At 37.1% G+C, this 24,520-nt stretch overlaps 2 protein-coding genes and 1 long non-coding RNA gene across 5 annotated transcripts in view; 2 read left to right on the top strand and 1 right to left on the bottom strand.

Moving 5' to 3' along the window:
- RAB27A (RAB27A, member RAS oncogene family) overlaps positions 1 to 6,860 on the top strand; it is a 71,887-nt gene extending 65,027 nt beyond the window's left edge. For all 3 annotated transcript variants that reach the window (XM_072808720.1, XM_072808721.1, XM_072808722.1), the window contains one exon: positions 4,559 to 6,860. In XM_072808720.1, the coding sequence (XP_072664821.1) occupies positions 4,559 to 4,757 (199 nt within the window). In that variant the 3' untranslated portion in view covers positions 4,758 to 6,860. The remainder of the gene's footprint in view (positions 1 to 4,558) is intronic.
- Positions 1 to 12,766, bottom strand: part of LOC140622936 (uncharacterized) — a 17,369-nt gene extending 4,603 nt beyond the window's left edge. Inside the window, exons 1-2 of the long non-coding RNA XR_012022593.1 lie at positions 12,120 to 12,766; positions 529 to 644 (exon numbers count right to left, since the gene is read on the bottom strand). This is a non-coding gene — a long non-coding RNA (uncharacterized lncRNA). The remainder of the gene's footprint in view (positions 1 to 528; positions 645 to 12,119) is intronic.
- Positions 11,828 to 24,520, top strand: RSL24D1 (ribosomal L24 domain containing 1). The gene is made up of 6 exons (XM_072808723.1): positions 11,828 to 12,469; positions 16,374 to 16,487; positions 18,151 to 18,223; positions 21,095 to 21,158; positions 22,766 to 22,851; positions 24,082 to 24,520. Exons 1-6 carry the CDS (start codon positions 12,389 to 12,391, stop codon positions 24,153 to 24,155), a joined length of 492 nt encoding a protein of 163 aa, XP_072664824.1. The 5' UTR covers positions 11,828 to 12,388; the 3' UTR covers positions 24,156 to 24,520.

The raw sequence follows: 24,520 nt of genomic DNA, 5'->3' as shown, positions 1-24,520 counted from the left end.
AGCAAATTTAAGATAATTCTTTCCCCACTGTAGGAGGATGGCTCTTAATAAGGAAAGTGCTCGAGTTTCTGGATTGAAGAATGTGTTAAGAACATTTATTTACAACAGTAATAATATGAGTACAGACCATTTCTGGGTTCCAAATGGCTTAGCTCAGCAGAATGCTCAGTGTCCTATCTAGTCTGAACTAGATGAAATGTATGAATAGCTTTATCTTGAGTAATTTGATTTATTGCATACTTCATGACATCCTTCCTTTATTTAAGAAATAATGCTGTATCATCGGGCATGTTTTAAAACCACACACATAAGCTGAAACTAAACATCAGGATTTGACTGATCCATATTCCTTGTAGGACATACATTGTATCATCAGTAACATATGCCAGTATTAAGAGTCGCTGATTTATAGGCTTCGTGACTTGTGCAATTTCCACCCATGGGAACATTTTTCTAAATTGGCATAAATAATAATTCCTCCAAGTACTGTGCCTGAACAAACAACAGTGGTCCTATTTGGGAACTCACATATAAGTTGGAAATTCCAGCCTTGTTGATTCATTTCATTGGATGAAAATCACATTTCCCAGAGGGATTTACCACGAGGTTCAGTGATGGATGGCATATCCAGAGAGTCATGGCACCTGGTAGGAAATTTTAAGGGATAGTTGCCTTAACCTGGTGGTGAAAAACTTGGGGGAAAAAAAAAACCTAAACATACAAAACTGATTTTCAGAACCCCACATAACTTAGTAGAGGATCTAGATTTCATTTGGCACAATCTCCTAGGTTGAACCAGTCCATACATCAGCCCTTTATTGTAAGACAACAGACTGTGAAAAGTAGTGAGACTCATTTCTTAATTAAGTGAAAACATTTTCTATAATATCTAGCTCCATATGTGAGCCAAATATTTAGAACTATTTGACAGACTCATCAAATATAATTGCTTTCATTCCTGACAACCTCTAACTGTAATCTAGGATTTTCTAGTTTTGTGGAAATAAATAATACAAAAGAAACCAGATTGATGTGGATCCTGACCTATTGCATGAGCAGGATATAGATATCCTGGCAAAAACCTGCAAATGATAATAATACCATCCCTTGTCATTGATTTGAAGTAGTTTGCCCTTTTGCTCATTTTATTTAACATTTGTGATTAACCTCTTTTTAAAAAAATGTACCAAAATTGGTGTTCTGCATGCATTCCAAATGGCTGTTGAGTGGTCATTTTTGGATTGATAGCACAATTAGCTGCATGGGGTTTTTTCAAAGGTTTGGCGACACTGCCCCTAGTAAATTAATGCTACATTAGCACCACCATGTGGAGAGAAGGAACATTATCATTCTTTCTATGGCTAAAAAGGGGGACAGTTGACCCTCCTGAATGTAAGCTAATTTTACTAAATTTTTGCCTAGTAAGCTTTAGGAAAAGCAGAGTATGATTTTTAGAGAAGAAAAATCCATTAGGTTAAGATTTCTTGAGCACTTGCTGGATGCTAGGCTTGTGCTAAGTCCTTAACTTGTATTATCTCATGGAATTCCTCCTTGCCATGACCCCATGAACCACTATTATCTTCTTTGCAGATAAGAAGTGTTCAGATAATGTAGCCTAAATGCCTTATAAAAGTGGACGTCAAGAAGATACAGACATAAAAATAGTACTAACTCCATCGTCTAGCCTTTCCCTTGCCCTTAGGACAAGCTGGGCAGTCCATTTTTCTGTCTCTGGAGCATAATTTTGTTGTGGAAAGAAGGTCTTATTTCAGAGTATTCTCTGTGGATCTCACTTCTCCTCTGGCAGCTTTTAAAGAGTGGAGAACAGAGTCAGGTGAACTTGAACATTCATTAATTCTTGTAGAAACAAAAACTGCATTGCCCCAGTTGCTCAGAAGAGTCTGAATGATTAGTCTAAAGATTAAGATTGTTAACTAGACTCTTGGTCACATGACCTGGAGGTTCACAAATGGCAGGAAAATATACTTGAAGGAGAGAAGGTTGTTACTTGAATTTAGAGTTCTAAATCTAAGCTACATCTTATTAAAAGATGTACAATATTAACATGAATGACTTAAACATTTATAACAACTATAACCCTGAAGTTCTACCAATTAAATATTTGCTTGAGTAAATATATTAGACAATAGCTTATAGGTCTGCTAGAAGCACCAGTCATTTATACCTCAGTATTAATCAGTAAAGTAAAATCTGTTTCTCTCTGTATTTAGTGAAGATCACTTGGGGGAATGAGGAATTTGATGTGGATTCATGGTAGGCAGATGCTTTGGAGCATGAAGCACTTTGGGAAGGACAGGTCTGAGTGAATCATCCCTGACATAGGGAAGGAAGCATGGTCCCAGGTACTAGAATTTAGGGCAGTACTGTAGATCAGCTACCTTATAAATTAAATCAAATAGTTTGTAAGCTACTTTGGAAATTGAATGTTTATAATATTGCTCACATCTCTTGGAGCTATGATTGTCCATGACTCAGGGACATTTTTTCTATGAGATGATGTGTTCTGAGTGTTAACAAAATTACCAGCAAACTTTTGTAACTTAACCTATTCTGTGTTGGAAATAAGTAACACTTGTCAATGACACACATGTCAGAAATGATATGTCAGATTCTGATATAAACACTTCAAATGTTAACTTATTTAATCCTTATAAGAGTATTGATATTCCATGATTAATGATATTATTTAGGTTTACGGATGAAGCAACTGACACACACAGTTTGATAACTTGCCAGAGTTATATAGTTGGTAAGAAGTCATACTAGGATTTAAATCCAGGTAGCCTGGCTTCCGAGGTTATGGCTCTTAACCATTGTCCAAGATGTTTGTAACTTCTATATTTTATAGTTTTTAAAGGTATTTTAAACTATGGTTTCTAATTTATACCTCAAAAATAACTGTGAGGCAATTTTTAGGAGCTGAGAGGGAAAAACTATGGAAAGTAGAAATAGGTTAATGGAGAGTCAGTTGAGGAACTCGACACTTAGGACTTGAATGTGCTATTTATAATGGACTTTGAGAGGATTTCAAAAAATTAGATGTGCAATACTATGATAAGCAAGTTCTTCCATCCAACAACTTTATTTCCTTCTTTCTTTCCTTCCCTTTCCTCTCTCCTTCCTTTCATTCTTCCCTCCTCTTCCTCCTCTCTCTCTCACTCTCTTTTTGTATTTCAGTTTCAGCTCATTATTCTTGGGGAGAGGGATGGGTTTTTCAGCTGCTTTTCCATGAAACAATATATTTCTGAAGGGTGGTAGAATGGTTAAGCCTTCTTTTTAAGTATGAGAAATGTTCTGTAGACATTAAATGAGTCTTCATAGCATAGTTGAGAAAAAGCATGGTGAAAAAAATATAAGTGCTGAAATTCTGAGACTTCTCAATCTAAGAGTATTCTTGTAACAATGGCAGCATCACACACTGCTCCAGTGATTTAACTCAATAACATCATAACTACTCAATAAATAAATATTTATTGAATCCACACAAAGGATGCCCTCTTCATACTTGGTAATCAAATACTGCATGTGACCAGAGGAGTGGGAAAAATGCATTATCATCATTTTGTTGGCAAGGCAGCAGATGAAGATGGAATTAAGAAGACTCACAATAACCAAAGATGTAGCCAGGTAGGAGGTATGCCAAGACCATGTAATTTGCTCAGCATACCATTCTCTGGTTAAGATATTTGAGAGTCAGTATATGAAGGGGATTGAACATGGGCATGGTAAAATTAGTGGAGTAACAATGTCTTGCAGTACTCACAGGTGGGTGGATAAATGTTTAAATGAATTGAGAGTTCCTCAACCAGTTTTTAAGAGCTATTCTAAAGGAGGAGAGAATTGCCGAGGTCCAGCTGAAAGGCCTGTCAGCTCCTACAGGAAGTGTGAGTCCCTCTCTCCCCCAAGTGCAGCAAGTGAAAGGGATTTGTTTTGGAAATCCTCATACAAGTAGATTAATTTGAACCAGTAGAATTTATGGTTACACTGGAATCAAGCAGCTGTGGATTCAAATCCTAGCCCTGCTACTTTCTATCTTTATGAAATTGGGCAGATTACTTCATCTTTCTGAGCCTCAGTCTAATCATCTGTGAAATGGGAATGAAAATTTCCAGGAGTTTTTGTCTGTTAGGAATTTAGTGTCAATTATTTTATTGTCTTAAAAAAAAAACTTTTTAGTGTACACTGTTATGGTAGTTTTTTTTTTTTTTTTTTTTTTTTTTTTTAAGATTTATGAGAGACACGGAGAGAGAGAGACAAAGATAGATTGAGCACACACAAGGAAGGGGATGGGTAGAGACGGGGCGGAGGGAGAAGAAAGCTTCCTAGCAAGCAAGAAGCCCAGTGTGGGGCTTGATCCCAGGACCCCGGGACTACAAACTGAGCCATAGGCAGACACTTAACTGAGCCACCCAGGTGCCTCTGTGGTAAAGTGTTTTTATCATCTTATATATTCACGCTCATTTTTGAAGTTATCAAGGGCAAAGGTCACTGTCTTTTCCCTCCATATGTTGTTACCTGAGTTGTCTCTGTCTTGCAGAATCCCCTACTTTGAAACTAGTGCTGCCAATGGGACAAACATAAGCCAAGCAATCGAGATGCTCCTGGACCTGATAATGAAGCGAATGGAACGATGTGTAGATAAATCCTGGATTCCTGAAGGAGTGGTCCGATCCAATGGTCATACCTCCACAGATCACTTGAATGAAGCAAAGGAGAAGGGGATCTGTGGCTGTTGAAGAGTCCAGTGAGCTACACAGTAACTCAAGTGGCCCATGTCTGTGATCTTCTCTATGGGTGATACATAGCAGAGAGAGTGATGAACAGGCATTGTGTACAAATGGCTTCTACTGTCCCACTTAGGATCAATAAAGCATTTGGTTTTATGATTAATTTGCTGCAGCTTTGTAAATATTTAAGATTCAGCCCGAGAATTATGAGAAGTATTTCACACAGCCGAAAGTGCCTTATAAAACCTTAGCCCATTGCAGTAGATGATTCAGGATTAAGGATTCTGTAGCCACAGAAGAGTGAGTTTATTATGCAGAATGACTAAAGATACCATTTCCTGCCTTAAAATACATCAGTCCAGAGTCTAACACTCAAAATCTTAGATACAATTCTAAAACTATCAGTTCTTAATCCAAATTAAAAAAAAAAATTCTACTTGTAGTGTAGGTGACCTTGTAAAATGCCATTTAAACCACTTCAAAAAAATAAACGCTTCAATGTTAAATATGAATATATACAAACATCAGTTCAATGTCCTTGAGTACTAACTTATATAAACAATCTCTTTAAAATGAATATAGAATAAATTATGGTTATATCTATAGACTCTGGATAAGGCAGATTGACTAATAATATACTCACTGTGACTCTTATTAGTAGGAAAGGGCTTGGGGATGAGGCTAGGGGTATCTTAATGTAGTATGAGCAACTGAAGTGGGGTTTCTAGCTCCTTACCATATTCCCACTGCTCTGAAGGGTTGATTAAAGGATCAGGGAATTATATTTTAATGGCTTTATTTCACTGTGATCTGTGCATTTATACTTGGCCTATGTGCTGGCCACATTTGAACATAGCTGGTGCTTCTGCTGAAGTTATTTTTTATAAGTAAGCATTCAGCTTCTTTTTCTTCATATTTATAATGTTGGTCGGGCATCTTCAGACTTCAGTTTTAATTAGCTTGTGGACTAATCTTTTGTTTTCACCATCACACTTTGTTATTGATATTTGCAACTTGTTTTATTTTTACATTGGTGGAATTCAAGGAATTAGATTCTAATTACATAAAATGTTTGCTATTGGGAGAAGAAAAGTTGTATTTAAGCAGTTGCATTGATACTATAGCTCAATATAAGAAAAATGAAGCCTTTATAGCCTATATTTTTTATTGAGATCACAGGCATTTATTGCACTTGCTGGGTCTTGCCAACGTCATGGATTCCTCTGCATTGCCTAAGTGTCTTTATATTAAAGGTGGTTTTAAAATATGCTTCATGGTAGGTGTTTATAAAGGTAAAGGGGAAAATTCTTGATTAAAGTGGTTTAAGTAAATTAGAGTAAAATTTCCAAAGAGATTAATGGCTATTTAAGAAGAAATACCATTCATCATAATTTAAACAAAGAATAAAAATCAACATATTTTGTGGTGGCAAATGTTTGGAAGAACTGTAATTAGAAAAATACAGCTATGATGGAAGTAATTACTTTTACATGGTAATTTTCAAATAGCTTTTGATTGAGTATGTATCCCGTTTCTTTGCCACTTACTACCAGTCTTTTAAAGAAGTTAGCTGTGGTAGTGAGATCTTACATATTTCTATTCTTGAAATGAATACGTCTTTTAAATACTAAGAAAGTCATTGAGTCCTGTTTGAATTCTGTATTCCAGTGAGGAAAAGATCCAGACATTACCAGGGCAGAGTCCTTATCACAAGCAGTGCCTTCTAAATTTGCTGTAGACTTCAGTGGAGCAAATTATAATTTTACAGCTACATATCACACAGCATTTTATATGGTCTATTATGTAGTTAAATAGAAGACAATATTTGTATGTTTCAATATTTCTAGGTTGCTAATGAGCAATCAGCTACATATCCCATTGGACTTAAGCATGACACACAAACATACATATGATATAGTGCACATGCAAGAACCATCTTCAGTTATTGAAATAAACCTGTATTCTCTTTGGAAATCATTTGTTTGAATTTGGTATCATAGTATCATTTTTGTGCATCTGTGTATTTTTCTATTTATAAGACTGTAAAAGTGAAGTGTATTTTCAGTGAACTTTGTGCCAATTAAGCTTATAATTAAAAAGTGGTCTACTCAAGTTGATGTGTGAACCTACTTCATTATATTTCTCCTTCTGCCCCTCCCACTCATGCTGTCAATAATCACTACTTGATACAGTTTTATGTTTGTCTCTACCTATTAAGATATAAGCTCCAACAGGGACTCCTGGGTGGCACATTTGGTTGAGCATCTGATTCTTGGTTTTGGCTCATGGTGTGATCTCAAAGTTGTGAGACTGAGCCCTGTACAGGGCTCTGTGCTCCGTTTGGAGTCTGCTTTAGATTCTACCTCTCTCTCTACCCTTCACACACTTTTTTTTTTTTCTCTCTCAAACAAATAAATCTTTAAAAAAAGATATAAACTCCATGACAAATGGGACTTAGGCAGCCTTCTTCAAAATTGTGTTGCCACTACACAAAAAAGGGCCATGACACAGTAGGTTATGGGTGGACTGCACGAAAGACTTCCGTGGCAACAGGGTTAACTGAGACAGTTTTCAGAATAGGAGTCACTGTTAATGTTCAAAGAGGAATAGAATTTGAAAATAAAAACAGCTTCAAAAATGTTTACACACTCTTTGAGGAACCTCCACACAGTTTTCCAGAGTGCACCAGTTCACATTCCCACCAACAATGTAAGAGGGTTCCCTTTTCTCCGCATCCTCTCCAACATTTGTGGTTTCCTACCTTGTTAATTTTCCCCATTCTCACTGCTGTGAGGTGGTATCTCATTGTGGTTTTGATTTGTATTTCCCTGATGGCAAGGATGCAGAGCATTTTCTCATGTACATGTTGGCCATGCCTATGTCTTCCTCTGTGAGATTTCTTTTCATGTCTTGTTCCCATTTCATGATTGGATTGTTTGTTTCTTTGGTGTTGAGTTTAATAAGTTCTTTATAGATCTTGGCAACTAGCCCTTTATCTGATACGTCATTTGCAAATATCTTCTCCCATTCTGTAGGTTGTCTTTTAGTTTTGTTGACTGTATCCTTTGCTGTCAATCGGAGAAGGACAAACATTATATGTTCTCATTCATTTGGGGAATATAAATAATAGTGAAAGGGAATATAAGAGAAGGGAGAAGAAATGTGTGGGAAATATCAGAAAGGGAGACAGAACATAAAGACTCCTAACTCTGGGAAACAAACTAGGGATGGTGGAAGGGGAGGAGGGTGGGGGGTGGGGGTGAATGGGTGACGGGCATGAGGAGGGCACTTGACGGGATGAGCACTGGGTGTTATTCTGTATGTTGGTAAATTGAACACCCATAAAAAATAAATTTATTAAAAAAACAAATGTTTATACAGACTAACATGTTTATGGTTTATTATGAAAAATTAGAAAATTGAGAAGTATGTTCTGTATATTAAAGTTGATGTCAAGATTGCTAACAATCTAAGATGTTCAAAGGGAATGTTTTGATATTTTTATAAACTGGAAATTTCTGAAAGGCATTTCATGGTCTTCTGTTTTGGACAATATTGGTGACTATATAACTGGAAAGTTCTTCCATTATAAAACATTTACATAATGCTGGATAAAATACAATGAATGTATTTTTTAAATGTACTGTTGATCTCTGAATAAAGTAGGGGAAATATCCTGTGACCACCTCTTCCCCCACAAAACAGACAATAATAAGGGCAACAGCAATGGCAGCAAAAGAGAGAAATTACAGCCTGATTCTGAGAGTGGTTTGCTTTTGGTTTCATTTGCCAACCAGTGTTGGTTTTAAGGACTACAGGCCAAGAGCAGGGAGAGAAAATCTTGGATATAGCGGAGATAGGGCACGGGAATGGGGAAGTCCCTACTCCCAAACAGAAAGCCAGGGCTCACTCTATGTCTTAGTCTTTTCTGTAAAATGTATAGTCTTTTACACAGGTTTGATGATCACATTTATAATACCTATTTTTTTTTTTGTCTCTGAATGGCTAAGCCAAGAAATTAACATAAAACTGTGATTTGTGGTAATAATTCTGAACTACTTGGTAGAATCAAAGCAAAATCTTTTCAGAGGGAGGACCTCCATCTGCACTTTACAAGACTCTTCCAAAACATTCTACTAAAGATGAACTCTCAAAAATGACAACGCATTCCTCCTCACTCAGTGTCAATCATGAACAAGGATCAGTAAATCAAAAACAGCAGTATTTTACACTTAAGGACTTCAAATAACATATCCATCAGATGGGGACCATAAAGTAAAAATGTTTAAGATAATTACACAAAAGGAAAGGAAATATCTGGGAAAAGAAGGCATTATTAAAGATACAAGATTTATTTTAAAAAAAGACTTCATGTATGAAAAATCTAGTCACTGATATTCAAGACTTAATGGTCAAAAGTTAAACGGCAAGTTTGACACAGTTGGAGAGGGAATTAGTGAACTAGAAACTTGGAGGAAATTACACAGACTTCAGCAGTGATAAAGAGCAAGTAAGAGAGAAGAGAGATGAGAGAAGAGATATAGAGGGGAAAAAAAAGCTTCAATTTATGTCCAATAGGAATTCTAGAAGAAGAAATTAGAGAAAATGAGAAGCAATATATGCAAAGACAGGAGCTGAGGATTTTTTGGTAATGATAAAAGACATTTTCAGATTGAGGAGTTATGCCTCTCAAGCAGGATAAATGAAACAGTATTTCCAAGACTTTAGCTTAATTTATTGGATGTGGAATACATGTCTTTTTTTCCTTTCTCATGTATTCTGTTGTAATAATTGGAAAGAAAAAAGCTTCAAAGACAGGCTACTCATCCATTCAACCTAATGTGAAGCACTGACTATGCTCATAGATTGAAAGGAACAAAGCCTCTAATGAAACTTTAGGGAATGGAATTAAGAGCACAGATAAGGGATGTAGTCTCTGACATGAAGGTAAGAGGAGGATGCTGGGTGATCATGTAAGTGAGAAGGGCAGGAAATTTCTTGTTCAAGTAGCAGGAGAAAACTGAGTTGGGAAGGAATTGTATAAATAGCTTGGGAGGACTGGTGAGGCTCTTCTGCAATTGTTGATGGGAATAGGGAGAGGATTAGACCAGGATAAAATAAGTTTTAGTCTCTTGGTTGACAATGAAGTATTGGGCAAATGTTTATTACTAATATTTCTGGTATGTGCCTTTGTTAACATTGTTCTGGAATTACTAGTCAAATGATTAGTGAAGAAAAGTAAATATAATTACCAGACAAAAGGAAAAAGTTTTAAAATATCAATATATTGGGAAATAATACCTAAATATCAGCAAAGCATTAAGTTTCTTAATATGTAAAGTACTCTTAAGAATCAACATAGTCGACTACTGTGTAAAGGACATAAACAGACAATTCACAGAACAAAATGGATTTCAAACTTTTGGAAAGATTCATGACCTCATTCATAGAGAAATGCAAATTAAAATAATAAACCAATCTTAACCTTTGACTGGTAAAGATTTTTGACAAGAATGTAAAATTAGTATCTTATTGGTTGAATGTTAACTGATCAAACCTTTTAGACAGCATTCAGTACTATCTTCCAAATTTTAAAAGCTTACATATCATATCCTGACTTAGTTCTATGAAGATAAGTTCTCTTTAAAAAAAAAAAAGTGTATCAGTAAGTGATACAGTGGGCATTTAGTTAGACATGAGCTAGAGGCAAGGATGGTCATAAATAGGTTACACATTAGAAGCTTGGGAGCCCAATATCCTAATTCTGTGGATTCCAAGACCTGGGGCTAACAGACTAAGAGCCACAGGTGCAGAACATGGCTCTTCTCTTCCACCTCTGCCACAGGGTAACCCCTAGACTCATTAAAATACATTTACATTGTGGTTTTAGGCTTCCCAGCGCATCATGGGCAAAGACTATGGTGGTCTTGGTACAAACCTTGTAGGGTCAAAAATACTCCCCCACCCAACCAGTAGGAGGAGTCTCCCGAGTGATTGGAAGCAGCCTCCATTAGAAACCACCCCCTCTATATGGAAGACCTCGTGGCTATAAAAAGAAAGGACCCTTCTGCCCTGAGAGGGGTTCCCACCTCTGGGCCTTCTTGCTCTCCCACCTTGAGAGAATACTGTCCTTAATAAATTGCTTTTTGCTTGCTACTTTCCTTCTATCTTGATTGATTGATTTCCAACAACCAATACCTTCATTCACACAACGTGGACTCTCCCATCAGGAATATAAGGATGCTTGTTATGTTAAAAAGTAGGAAACAAATATCCATCCAGAGGCGGCCAATAAAAATGGTATTCTCATGTAGTAATACAAAACTATTAAAAAGAATGTTAGGGGAACCTGGGTGGCTCAGTTGGCTAAGCCACAGACCTTAGATTTTGGCTCAGCTCCTGATCTTAGGGTTCTGGGATGGAGACTGGTGAAAGGCTCCTGGCTCAGCAGGGTGTGTGCTTGAGGATTCTCTCTCTCTCTGCCCCTCACCCCACTCGTGTGCCCCCTCTCTCAAATAGATCTTTTAAAAAAAGAATGTTAAAATATTCATCAATAATAAAATATATATTTATGTGCCAGAAACTGTTCTGTGCCTGTACACAAAAACGACAAAAAAAAAAACAAAAAACAAACAAACAAAAAAAAAACCCTATCCTCACAGAGCACTTATTCCAGTAATGGGAGACAGGTAACAGAGAAACATAGAAAAGGGTGCATAGGATGCTCATTAGTGTCAAAAAGGAGGGGGAGGCACAGGCCCCAAAATAAACATGTTTTGGGGCAGCCGGGGTGGCTCAGTGGTTTAGCGCCGCCTTTGGCCCAGGGTGTGATCCTGGAGACCCGGGATCGAGTCCCGCGTCGGGCTCCTTGCGTGGAGCCTGCTTCTCCCTCTGCCTGTGTCTCCGCCTCTCTCTCTGTGTGTGTCTCTCGTGCATAAATAAAATCTAAAACAAAATAAACCACGTTTTTTCTAGGCAGAGAAAACTCTTGACAGGTAATAAAAGGAACCGACTGCCACCGCGGAGAAAGTCCTGGGGTCTGAGGAAGGAACCTTAGTTTCCTACGAAAATGTCTTTTGTTTTTACCACATGTATACCAATTGAAAGGAGAAAAGGTAAAAATAATTACAAGTCTTTCAAAAATTGTTGGTAACGTTCCCCAAGCCTCAGAGAATCGTGTTTCTGTCGCAGCGTCCGAAGCCGCCGGTGGCCGCAGCTCCTCAAGGCTGCAGCCCCGCTGGCCCGGGGACGCCCGGAAGGGGCGGGTCTGAGGCCGGGCTGAGGAGAAAGGCGTTCCCGGAGACTTCCCAGGGTGCGGAGAGTCGGCCGGGGTCAGAGCACAAACCACATGAGCTATGAGTAAACGCTGACCTTATAGGCCATGGTAGAGAGGAAAACCAGGCGCTGTGAGGGCGAGCTTCGCAGGGAGACAAGCACCACGCAAGGCCGAGTTTGCAGCTCCGCGCCTGCGCCTCACGGCCGCTCGGAGGCGCGGTCACGTAGGACTCCGAGCTCTCTGGGGCGAAAGACGCTCTCTCTTTTCCGGGTCGGGTGTTGAAGAGAATCACTTCCTGTGACGCGGCTACGTCACTTCCTTTCAAGAAGGGCTTTTGGTCGGTGGGAACCCACGCGTTTTCAGCATGCGTATTGAGAAGTGTTATTTCTGTTCGGGGCCTATTTACCCCGGCCACGGCATGATGTTTGTCCGCAACGATTGCAAGGTGAGGCGGCCGAGCCCAGCGCGCGCTCTGCGACGCTCCCCCAGGCGTGAGGCCTCGCCAGCGCGGCGCCGGGCCCTCCTGCGCCGGGGCGGGGGGGGGGCGGGGGTGGCTCGGGTTTTCCGCGCCGCCTTCACGAGAGGGTGATTTTGTGAGGAGCTCTGGCCTTGCCCTCGACCTGGGGAACTTCTCCTTGTGGGTGACCCCTGCCGAGCTGGGTCACCGGCTCATCCTTGGACGATACTGGCGGCAATGAGGTTCCCGAGTTACTTGAGCCTGCGCCGGAAGGAGTCTGGGAGTTGGGGGGGGGGCGGGGGGGGGTTGGGGCCGTTTGGCCACTCTGGTACGTGAGGGAAATTCTTGAATTCGGAAAACTTTGTTGAGTGCGTGCCCAGTCAAGCGTCATTGTTAAGGTCTGTGTCCAAAGAGATCAGTAAGACTTGGGAATGTCCGTGACGTGTAGAAGTTGATAGAAATGTTGCCTAATGGCCTCGTAGTAATATATCACAAAGGTGCTGGAGGAGAGTTGAGCAGGGTCATATATGAAACGGCCCAGAAAGGAGAGGTCATTTATCTTGGATTTTGAATGTTGCCTAAAGTGAGGAGAGGACATTTTAGGTGGAAGTAAAGTGAACCGTGGAGCGGAGGCGCAGCGAAGCAATCTCTTTAAGGAGGTAGGTGGGTTGTGGCTGGTGATAGAGGCTTGGGGTAAAGCTACAAATACATGTGTAAGTGTTTATATTTAAAAAAAAAAAATACGTAGGGGATCCCTGGGTGGCCCAGCGGTTTAGCGCCTGCCTTCGGCCCAGGGCGTGATCCTGGAGACCCGGGATTGAGTCCCACGTCGGGCTCCCTGCATGGAGCCTGCTTCTCCCTCTGCCTGTGTCTCTGCCTCTTTCTCTCTCTCTGCTTTTTATATCCTCAGGCAACTCTTGCTTTGAATAAATAAATAAAATAAAAAGTAAATGAATAAAATAAAAGTAAAATAAATAAATAAATAAATAAATAAATAAATAAATAAATAAAAGTAAAAAAAAAAGATACGTATATAAACATAAAATATGGGGCCTGGTTGTGAAAGACTGTGAGTGATACATGAATTTGTCTTCTAGCAGAATGAATCTCATTCTGTTGAACACATTGTTTCTTAGAATTTGACCTCCTATTTGCTTCAGAATCACTAGACACTTGTTAAAAAAAAAAAAAGATTCCTGGTTTCCACTAGATCTATTAAATTGGTATCTTTGTGTAGAGGAGAAAAGGATCTAGGACTCTATATTTAACAGGTGATTTTAATGTACTAAGGAATTACATCCTGCTTCATCACCTTCTGTCTCTTACAGGAGCAAGGGGTTCTTGTTGAAAGTGTGGGACCAAACCTAGGTTTGGGAACTTGAAAGAACATGCAAAGATTTTGAATATTTGCTCTCAGGAACATGATAAAAAGTCTGTAGAAACGAACTAAATGATTGTTAGGTTGGCATTTAATTCACAGTGGCACTATGGCTTTGTAGATGTAGGTCATCATAATTTTATGATTTTTGTTGAGCACTGTTTATCCTGTGGATATAGGAACTAGAACAACAGATCATGGGAGCTATCTAGAGTTAGGTGTCCATCTGGCAGTCACAGTGGAAGTTCATGTTGATTAGGAAGTCTCTTGCTAGCAAGGACAGTTTTGAATTGGTGAGGAGCCAGTCTACTCTAGGAAAGATCTGTGGGTTCAAAGCAAGAGTTGCCTGAGGATATAAAAAGCAGAGGCCCTGAAGCACTAAGGAAGATAGGTATCTCGTTTTTTTCTGTGTTAATGATTCCTAAATATGTATTTTCTTAGCTCTAGTCTGAATTTTCCACCGGATGGGGAAATCCCTTTTGTGTCTAATGGTGAGCCTACTGAAAGAGTTCCTAATTACCTCAAATCTTTTTTGCTTTTTGAATTAATACCGCTGTCATATGCTTAGACAGTTTTGCTAGAAATATGATAGTCATCTTTGAATCTTTCACTTTTTTTTTTTTTTTAAGATTTTATTTATTCAGGAGAGACGCACATAGAGAGGCAGAGACATAGGCAGAGGGAGATGCAGGCTCCCTATGGGGAGCCCTATGTGGGACTCCATCCCAGGACCCCAGGATCACGACCTGAGCCTAAGGCAGACACTCAACCACTGAGCCACCCAGGTGCCTCAACATTTTACCTTTTTAATCTAGTTACGAAGTCTTATCAGTCTGCCTATGCAAAGTATAGTGGTCTTTGCCTTCTTTCTACCCTCCCACTCTGGTTCCAGATTAAGCACTTGTCATTTTTATAGCCTCTTAACCAGTCTTTCTTTTTTCTCTTAGCTTTTCAGAGTGTTCTTCATAGAAAGCTCGGTCTCATGCTTCCTGGGTAGCTTTTTAAGGGTAGAATAGGTGTTAATGTTCCATATTTTCATATATTTTACAAACATAAAAAACTTGTGCACCCTTAATGGGTACTTGGTAAGTATTCTTACAGTAGAAGAAAGAAGCTGAAGAAGAACTTCAAAGCTGAAGTATTACATCATTTGTTTGCATGTTGAAAACTGAGAATGATGATGGATGACTAGCTTAAAAGGGAAACTTGAGCCTATGAAGTTTTGCCTCACAATCCATCCACCACCTACCCCACCGTAGATTTAACCACTTATTTTGTATTTCTATATTACTTAAATATGATCATTGTATATATTGTTTATGTCCAATCCTGATCTCAGTCCCTCCTTTGTAAATTGAGACTTTATTACAATGCTAGCCTAGGCTTTGGAGGTAGAGTATCATGTTTTAATTATACTTGTGTTCCTAGCACCTGGTAATACCAGATACATAGTAGATCCTTCTCCTTGTTAATTGTTGATTGTTGATTGAATCTCCAATGATTCCAGTCTCTTCAGGTACTTCATTGTCCTTTTTAGTTAACATCTAGGTACAGAAGTCAAGGAGACTTCTCTGTAACTTTCCATTGGTCTGTTTAGAATTGAGACCCAAGACAAGTTCAGACCTCTCATTTGGTAGACCTCAGACCTCAGAAACTTGTCTAGGAGTTACCTAGTAGGTAATAAATGTAGGAGGCTTTTACTTCAAAGGTAATAGTCCTTTGGGCTGAAAATAGTTACAAAAAAAAAAAGAAGAAAGGAAGGAAGGAAGGAAAGAAGGAAGGAAAGAAGGAATGAAGGAAAGAAATTACTGATATGGATTCATAGTGAGATATTCCAGGAGACCCACTTGTATTCCTATATTTCTGTGTGCTTTGAAAGTAATTCAACAATAAAGACATGTTTTGACTCCTGTCTCTTAGGAGAGGGTCCGCTAGGAAGGACTGACCTAGGTCAGATTAAATTGATATTACATACTATTTCTAAGAAAATGATGTTCTAGTGTGTATAGGGACCTGCTTGAATTTCCCCCGTTGAACAAAGTGTACATTAAATGAAAAGTATTTTGACTTGTGATAATATATACAGATTCGTGATCTACACACAATTTGAAATGTTTATACTTCATTTTGACTTTCACCCCCATTGAGGTATATAGAGAATTTGTAAGTGCGAAAGGATTTAAATAAATGACTTTCCTTGAAACTTGTTTTTATTCAAGGTGATTTTAAGGTTTTACTGCTAATCTATGAAAAGGAGTTTTGAATTATATATTTGGGGCCCTGCATCTTTAGTTTTGATGACATTTGATAGTCAAAAATAGTCAAAAGATAGTTCAGTTTACATTTAATCTTACATGCCTCATATATTTCTAGATGGTGTTGTAAGTAGAAAGAATTGTTAGTGAGAGCCATTGCCTTTTTCTCAGACTTTGCAGTATATTTTATCTGGCAGGGTAACATCCTAGAATAGAAACATTCCTAATGTTGACTCCACTATTTTAACTTTCCTTTTAGGTATTCAGATTCTGTAAATCCAAATGTCATAAAAACTTTAAAAAGAAGCGCAATCCTCGCAAGGTCAGGTGGACTAAAGCATTCCGTAAAGCAGCTGGTAAAGAGCTTACAGTGGTGAGTATAGTTAGCTATCAATATAATTTTTACGAGTTTTCAAAATTTTAACTTTTGTGTGGGAGGGTATGTAATTTAATTAACTATAACAAGACTTTCTATGACAAGATTGGTGAGCGATTTATTTGTATTTGGCTATCATAATAATATTCTCACATGATCCTAAAAACCATAGATCTGTAGAATTCTGAAAAGAAAAAACATTCCCAATTCAATTTATGGAAGTGATTTTCCTTATTTTAGCTCCTGCAAACAAAAAGGAAAATCATTTAAATGGGTTGGGGTGAAGTTGGAAATTACTACTCAAGGATTTTGAGAGGAACCTAAGAGGTTAAAGGATTCTTGAACAGCATTGAAGGCTTTGATGAGATTTGTAATAGACTCATTTGTCAGTTTCTGGATTTCCTTACAGGACTTTGAGAGCAGAGAAATTAGTTAATAGTGTTGTTTGAAGGAGGAATAGTGGGAAGTCAGAGGTGAGGGAATTTCATGCATGAGCTTCCATCGCCAGATTGTTACTGAGTTGCTCTAAGGGCCTGGTGGAACTTATCCGTATTTGACCCCTATAAAAGGAGGTGAAAGCTGCTGCATGAGGTACCTTTGAAGGAAGAAGATCTGTAATCTGTTCCTTCTCTCCATGACTTCCTCCTTCCAACCACTTTAAGGGCAGTATCTAAGCAGTTACAATGATGCCCCTTCCTGGCTTCATTTTCAATGAATGGGGAGAATATTTTTTGACAAGATGCAAAGCTAAATCACAATTATTTTCACAAAAATAATTTTCAGTATGGATGAGAATAAACAGCACTTCAAATGCAAGTGACAACTGCATTAGTGAAAAAAGGATGCCAATCACAGTCATTTGCTGGTGACCAGTTACCTTGTCATTGCTGAGGTTATTGTGACTGAATAGGTCATGTGTATATAAATGAAATAGGTAAATACAGAGTTAGTGCTGTTCCATTTGCCTATTTCAAGATTTGAAAACTAAGAAGTACACCTATAGTTATTCTAAGAAATCTGTAGTGTTTCTAAAATTGTTTCACATGTTTTAAGGTAAATAGGATTATTAACTGTCAAAATACCAACTGTATTTAGAGGAGACCTGAAGAGTTTCTGAGAGAAAAGTATGTCATGCAGAGCAGCACCACATTTTTTTGAAGATATGTAGTTTTCTACCTTTATACTATAATAAAGGTATATAAATATTGAAATACATAAACATGTTAGGCAGGTAGGTTGAACCATATGAAGGTCTCAATATCTGACTCTTTTTGATCTATGAAAAGTGGTAATCATATGGTTTAGCCTAAAAGAAAGTTTTCTGCCTGTGAGTCTCAGCTAAGAATGGGAAACTAGGGAAGCCTCTTCAGTTTGTTTGAAATCTCCATGATTGGTGTGTGACCCTTTAGAGGATGAGGCTGATATCCTCCTCTTGTCTTCTAAAAATCACTTGTATATAGATTGATATTTTCCATTGGGCTGTCTTGTACATCTGGTATGTAGAGGAGAAGTAAGGAAACTTGCATCTGTTAGGGTCACCCTGGGGAAATCTTAGTATGTGTCCATGGTTGAACACTTGGAACTGTTGTGAAAAAGAGAAAAGTTTGAAGAAATGCTTCTTTTGTATCTCTCCTAAAATCCTATCTTTCCCTTTTTACAGGATAATTCATTTGAATTTGAAAAACGTAGAAATGAACCTGTCAAATACCAGCGAGAGTTATGGAATAAAACTAGTAAGTTACAAAGGAATACCAGGAATTTTCTAATTCCTTTGCTCCCACTTATTTATACATATGTAAAATCTGTAAGAAGCAGTGCCCTGTTGATTTTCCTGCATAGATTCTATTATCCTTTCCTTTTGAAATCCTAAAAATAGATTTTTCAAAGAAAATCTGCTTGGTGTAGACAGTAGGAGTCTTTTGGAACTTAAAACTATTTCCTGCTGGTTAACACAAGTAATAAAAATTGTTAGTAGTGTGTTAGTAGTGTTCCAGAAAAATATGTTTTTACTCTTCTAAAAGATTTGTTATTTCCTCACAACCCCTATTTCAACATATCAGGTCTGTAAGCTAATCTGTTGACAGTTTTATATTCATTGCTTACATTTTTGAATAGTGTGAAGATGTGGACTCAGCATTCTTTGTTAAGATGCTGATGTTCACAGAAACAGGAGAACTTCAAAAACAAGAATACTAGGAAGAATAGTTTGTATTTTATTCCTCATGTCTCTGTATTGCAGATCAATTTGTAATATCATGTACTTCTTACATTTAAAGTTTTTCAGTCTTCTGGAATATTTGAAATGTATTAGTTTAGAAAAGGATAGTTAGAAAGGATTTACCTGCTACTTCTTTTTTTTTTTTTTTTTTTTTTTTGCCTCCTGAGGAACTTTAAGATATAAATATACTTTTGAGTACTAGAACTTGGCCTTATCAATTTTTGTTGAAAGTCAAAGTTGTATATCTAGCATATTTAGCATGTGCAAATTTAATTAGAGTTGACTTTGTCTTATTTATACAAACATCCTCTTAATACCAGTGGTCCCATAGGGCCTTCTGAGGAGTCTTGTTAAAATGCAGATTATGATATGGTATTTCTGGGTAGAGCCTAAGATTATGCTTTTTTTTTTTTTTTAAAGATTTTATGTATTTGAGATAGAGAACATGTATGCACAAGCAGGGGGGGAGGGGCAGAGGGAGGTAGAAACAGACTCCTTACTGGGCAGGGAGCCCTATGTGGGGCTCGATCCCAGGACCCCGGGATTCATGACTTGAGCCAAGGCAGATGTTTAAGTGACTAAGCCACCCAGGGGCCCCAGATAATGCATTTCTAACAAGCTCTCAGATGATGCCAATGTGGCTGGTCCCCAGGTTACACTTAAATGTTTTTGACTTAATTTTATATTGAACAGAAAAGTCACAGAATTCTGATATCCTTCACCAGATTCCTGAAATGTTAACATTTTATTAAATTTACCTATTCTCTTTCTATCCTTCTGTAATTTTCTGAACTTTAAGTTGCATACATGCTTTTATTCCCTAAATAATTTAATAGAACTAAAGAATAAGAATATTTCCTCAAAAAATAGAACTTTCTCATTTATAACTGAGGTAGTTATTAAAATCAAGAAATTAACATTGATGCAGTATTATTATCTAATCAGACCTGTGTAAGAATAGTACATGTCACGTCTCTTTGGTTTCTTTGAATTTGGAATGGTTTGCAAGTTTTTATATTCCATGACATTGACAGTTTTTTTTTTTTTTTTTTAATTTTATTTATTTATTCATAGAGACAGAGAGAGAGGCAGAGGCTCAGGCAGAGGGAAAAGCAGGCATCATACAGAGAGCCTGACATGGGACTCGATCCAGGGTCTCCAGCATCACACCCTGGGCTGCAGGCGGCGCTAAACCGCTGCGCCACTGGGGCTGCCCCCGACATTGATAGTTTTGAAGAGTATGGGTCAAGTGTTTGGTATAAAACCCCTAAAACCCCTAATTGACTTTTGTCTGATGCTACCTCAAGATTAGATTTGAGTAATGGATATTTGACAGGAATACCGTAGATACGATGCTGAGTTCTTGTTATTGTGTCCTGTCAGAAGGCACCTGCTATTGTCCTGTAACTGGCCATGTTAGCTTTGATCATTGGTTAAGGTGGCCTCTGGCCAGTTTCTTCACTGTAAAGTTAGTATTTTATCCTTTGTAATTAATAAGTAAATCGTGGGGAGATATTTTAAGATTGTGTGAATATCCTGCTCTTCTTCACATCCATAGAATGTGAGCAGTTAGATTGAGAATGTGCTGCCCAATATGGCAACCACTAGCCAGAGGGGCTGCTGAGCACTTAAAATGTGGCTAATCTGAATAAAGGTTTGCTGTGAACATAAAATACATGATTTTTGAAGACTTCTGTGAAAACAAGCATAAAATAACCTTGGTAATTTTATATATTATGTTGAAGTAACAGTGTTTTGGATATGTTGGGTGGTTAAACAAAATCTGTCATGTTCCTTTTTTTTTTTTATTTTTTTATTTTTTTTTAATGTGGTTGCCAGAAAATGTAGAATTACATGTATGGTTTGTCTTATACAATGCCGATATAGATTCTAGAGCATGTTTGGATTCAGTTCGTCTACACGTTTTCCAAAACAGTTGGATATTAGTGGTTGGGAACATGGCAAATTGGTTTCATTCATTCTACCAATGTTCATCATGTGCAGATCATATCCCAGGCATTTGGAGAAATAGTGGTATTTATGCCTGGAATGGTGCTTTTATAAATGGAGAGGACAAGCTAAGAATGGGATTAGTTGCCATTAATCTAGGTTTTCTGTAAAGTTTGAGAAGCATTGAGCTGGTTTAAAGTAGAGGGAAAATGTAGCCATAAAGACTTTTTGTAAAATAGAGACATATTTGTGAAAGGTAAAAAGTTAACAGTGATGTCAGTCAAGAGTATCTATCTTCTTTAGCTATTTTAGCAGGGATTGTTTTTGCTATGAGTTTTGCATTTAACCCATTCCTAAATGAGAATAAAGGAATGATCATTAAAGCTCTTGCTTGGATGTGCAAAAATTTGCTAACTTGTATGAATTTTTTTCGTAGTTGATGCAATGAAGAGAGTTGAAGAGATCAAACAGAAGCGTCAAGCTAAATTTATAATGAATAGGTATGAATAAATGTATCAAGTAACTTTTGGAAAAATATTTACTAGTAGAAATCCAGAGATATTTTTTCCTACTTTTTGTTTTCACATAACTTCAAAATTTGCAAGAAAGTATAAAGGACTCTTGTATATTCTGTTGGCATTTTGCCACATTTACTGTATCCTTGTCTATAGTAAGTTGAAGACATGATGCCCTTTTCCTGAGTATGTTTCAGTGTATATATTCTAAAAATAAGAACATGCTCTTATGTAACTACAGTATAGTTAACATTGAACAGTACTATTATAGAACCTTACTTAGATTTCACCAGTTCTTTAGCAATAGAACTAGAATATAGCAATAGAAAATCCTGCATCTTACATTTAAATGACATGGACATTTTTGAAGAGTATAGGTCATTTATTTTGTAGAATGTGCCTCACTTTGTATTATGTCTAATGCTTTCCTCATGATTATATTAGATTAGGTACACCTTTGGGCAGAATATCATAGAAATGATGATGCATGAGAAGGACACACATTTTAGGAAGCAGATGTCGCAAGTGACTGATCCCTTAGTTAAGAGGTGTCTGCCAATTTTCTCCATTGGACAGGTTTTTTTCCTCCTTTTTAATCAGTACATATCTTAGTGGAAATACTTTGATACTCTGCATAGGATGCCTTATTTCTGAAACTGGCACCTACTGGTATTGGCATCCGTTAGAGTCTTGTCTGAATCTGTTACTACAGTGATTGTTGCCAAATGGTGATTTTTCTAACTCAGTAATTTCTTCTTTGGCTTTCCCATATAAAAGAACTTTTCCAATTTCAAAATATATTCATTATTTATTCATATGTCTGTGTGTATTCATTCTTATGATATTTAATGGGTTATTACTTACTTGTCGTTATTTATTTAGATGTTCTAAGTGCTCCAGATTGGCCAATTGGAGTTCCTTCCAGCAGGCTCCCATGTCATTTTGACAATTTCTCATTTTTCTTTAGGTGCTTTCTTGATTTATGGCTAACAGGATGTGGCCTCATCTTATACTTCCCTGGTTCCAGCCTGGAATCTGTTTCTCTAGAGGAGGGTCATTTGTTTTTGATTTCGTCACTGAAAAGCATCTGCCAACAGCTTTCTGGCTTTAAAAAAATGTTGAAGCATTGAAAGGGAGCCCAAATGTTTATCTAAAATGACAGTCTTGTATATGTTTTGTATTCTTGTACTGATTTATTTGTTTGTTTATTTTTTCTTGTACTGATTTTAAAAACACTAGGTAACAGAGACTGTATTCTCAGTTGGAGGAGAAAAGATCTAGGTATTTTAACAAATAGAGATTTGTACTATATTTGTATAATAGACATTGATGTCTAAGATTTCGTTCTCTGCTTCAATCACATTTCTTCATTCACTTAGCAAATATATAAATCCCACTTTATTCCCAAGTAAGTACTAGGGATACAATCCAATGAACAAGTTTGTAGTGTAGGAATCCTATTAAGCTAATTAGGAACTAGAAAATAATTTTGAGTTCTCATTGCTCATATACGTGGCTAATAAGATTTTTATGAATTAATGTCTTTTAGGGTATGTTGACTGAAATTTTGACTTTGGTATGTTTTATCCTAGATTAAAGAAAAATAAAGAATTACAGAAAGTTCAGGACATCAAAGAAGTCAAGCAAAACATTCATCTTATCCGGGCCCCTCTTGCAGGTAAGTACTGCATTACACAGGAGTTCTCTTTCAGTAAAGAGTTGAAAAATCTGTATCCTTGAGGTCTGTCTAATGGGTATCAGCCAACTTTCTATGGGTATTTTTTCAGATAAATATATCATTTATGATATGACTTGATTTATAAAAATATAATTTGTACTGTGTATTTCCCAGTTCCAACTTATTGCATATGGTGTTTCTTTTCCCCCCTTTATAAAATCATATTCCATAAGCTAATCAAAAAAGATTTGAGTACTAATTTCATAGATTTTGCTTCAGACTTGTTTTTATAAAAGAACAACATTTTATACTAGTGGTTTTCTAACTTTGGTTAGTATGGGAATTGCTTGGGGAACTTAGTGTTAATTTTGAGTCTGAGCTTCTGTTCCTTAATAGCTCTCTGGATTCTGATACTGATTTTGATATATAGGTTTGAGAACTACTGTTTTATATTAAAACCTTTCTTTTGTGATTATGTAACTTGCTTGTAGTCTTGCATTTTGGGTAGTCATCTGTGCACATAGTTTCTTTTGTGAGGTGCTAGAAAACCAGTCTTTTACTCAGCTGGCAACAGATACCATCTTTTATATAATTTACATATACAGATTACCTGAAGGGAGAGAAATTTTGGTGAGAGAGTGATTTCATGCCTAAACTTTATTTAGTAAAGGTCAAATTCCGGGGGTGGGGGGGGTGAGTGGGGGAAGGTCAAATTCTGTAACCACATGTTGAATAGATTTATATAAAAGTCTTAACAAGGTTAATTTTTGTACTCATTTTATTAAGACAAAATAGACAAAATTCTAGAGCATTATTTCATGTATAGACAATATGAACTTACCCCAAAACAAAGGAATTGAGCCACTATTTAACTTTTTAGGTAACCCTCTGTGGGTAGGTAAGTACAGTTTAAAAGTAGGTTTCTTGGATCCAGAGGGCCAAGGTTCGAATCCTTGCTCTTTGACTTACTGGGCTTATTGAGTGGTTTGGGAAAATTATATCTGCCTATGGGTCTCCATGCTCTCATATTTAAAATGCAAGTTGTTAGGATGGTGAAGTCAGCAAATGTATATGGAATGCTTATTACTTCATGCATGGCATATCATAAGACCTGTGTAAATTTCTTAGAAATGGCTGTTATTTAAAAACATTTAAGATCCTTTATAAAATGTTAATAAGAGTTTGGCAAAGTCACATTGAATTGATAGTTTTTTAAATTTATTTTTAAAGGCAAAGGAAAGCAGCTGGAAGAAAAAATGGTGCAGAAATTACAAGAGGATGTGGACATGGAAGATATTTCTTAAAAAAAAATCTCACTCCATTTCTATAAGTGCGTTTGAAAATCTTAGGAGCCTAAGAACTTATAAATTATCAATTTATATTTTAAATAAGGTCACTCAAATGAAAGGTAATTAAAAGTACATCTCTTGTACATTGCTGTCTGTAGAACATCAGATATTGTGGATGTTAGATTGCATCTTCATTGTTAAACCTTCACTGATAGTTACATTTATGTAAGTCATGCAAATTTTTTTTATAAATACAGAGTGAAATGTGGACATAAAATGGTTCTGCCATTTGGATGGTGGCAGTAGGTGGTACTTATGTAAGAACTAATGACAAAATTCATGGCTAGCAATATGTAAAATAAATTTTCTTTGCAGTAAAA

The sequence above is a fragment of the Canis lupus genome, chromosome 32 (genome assembly GCF_048164855.1).
Source record: "Canis lupus baileyi chromosome 32, mCanLup2.hap1, whole genome shotgun sequence".
NCBI lineage: Eukaryota > Metazoa > Chordata > Mammalia > Carnivora > Canidae > Canis > Canis lupus.
This window is presented reverse-complemented; position numbering and strand designations above follow the sequence as displayed.

Bases quoted from the DNA above. Each gene is read 5' to 3' on its own strand.
- RSL24D1 (XM_072808723.1), top strand. From the start codon at position 12,389: ATGCGTATTGAGAAGTGTTATTTCTGTTCGGGGCCTATTTACCCCGGC. The intron at 18,224-21,094 runs GTAAGTTACAAA...TTTTTTTCGTAG, and splicing joins AGAGTTATGGAATAAAACTA to TTGATGCAATGAAGAGAGTT. The intron at 21,159-22,765 runs GTATGAATAAAT...GTTTTATCCTAG, and splicing joins GCTAAATTTATAATGAATAG to ATTAAAGAAAAATAAAGAAT.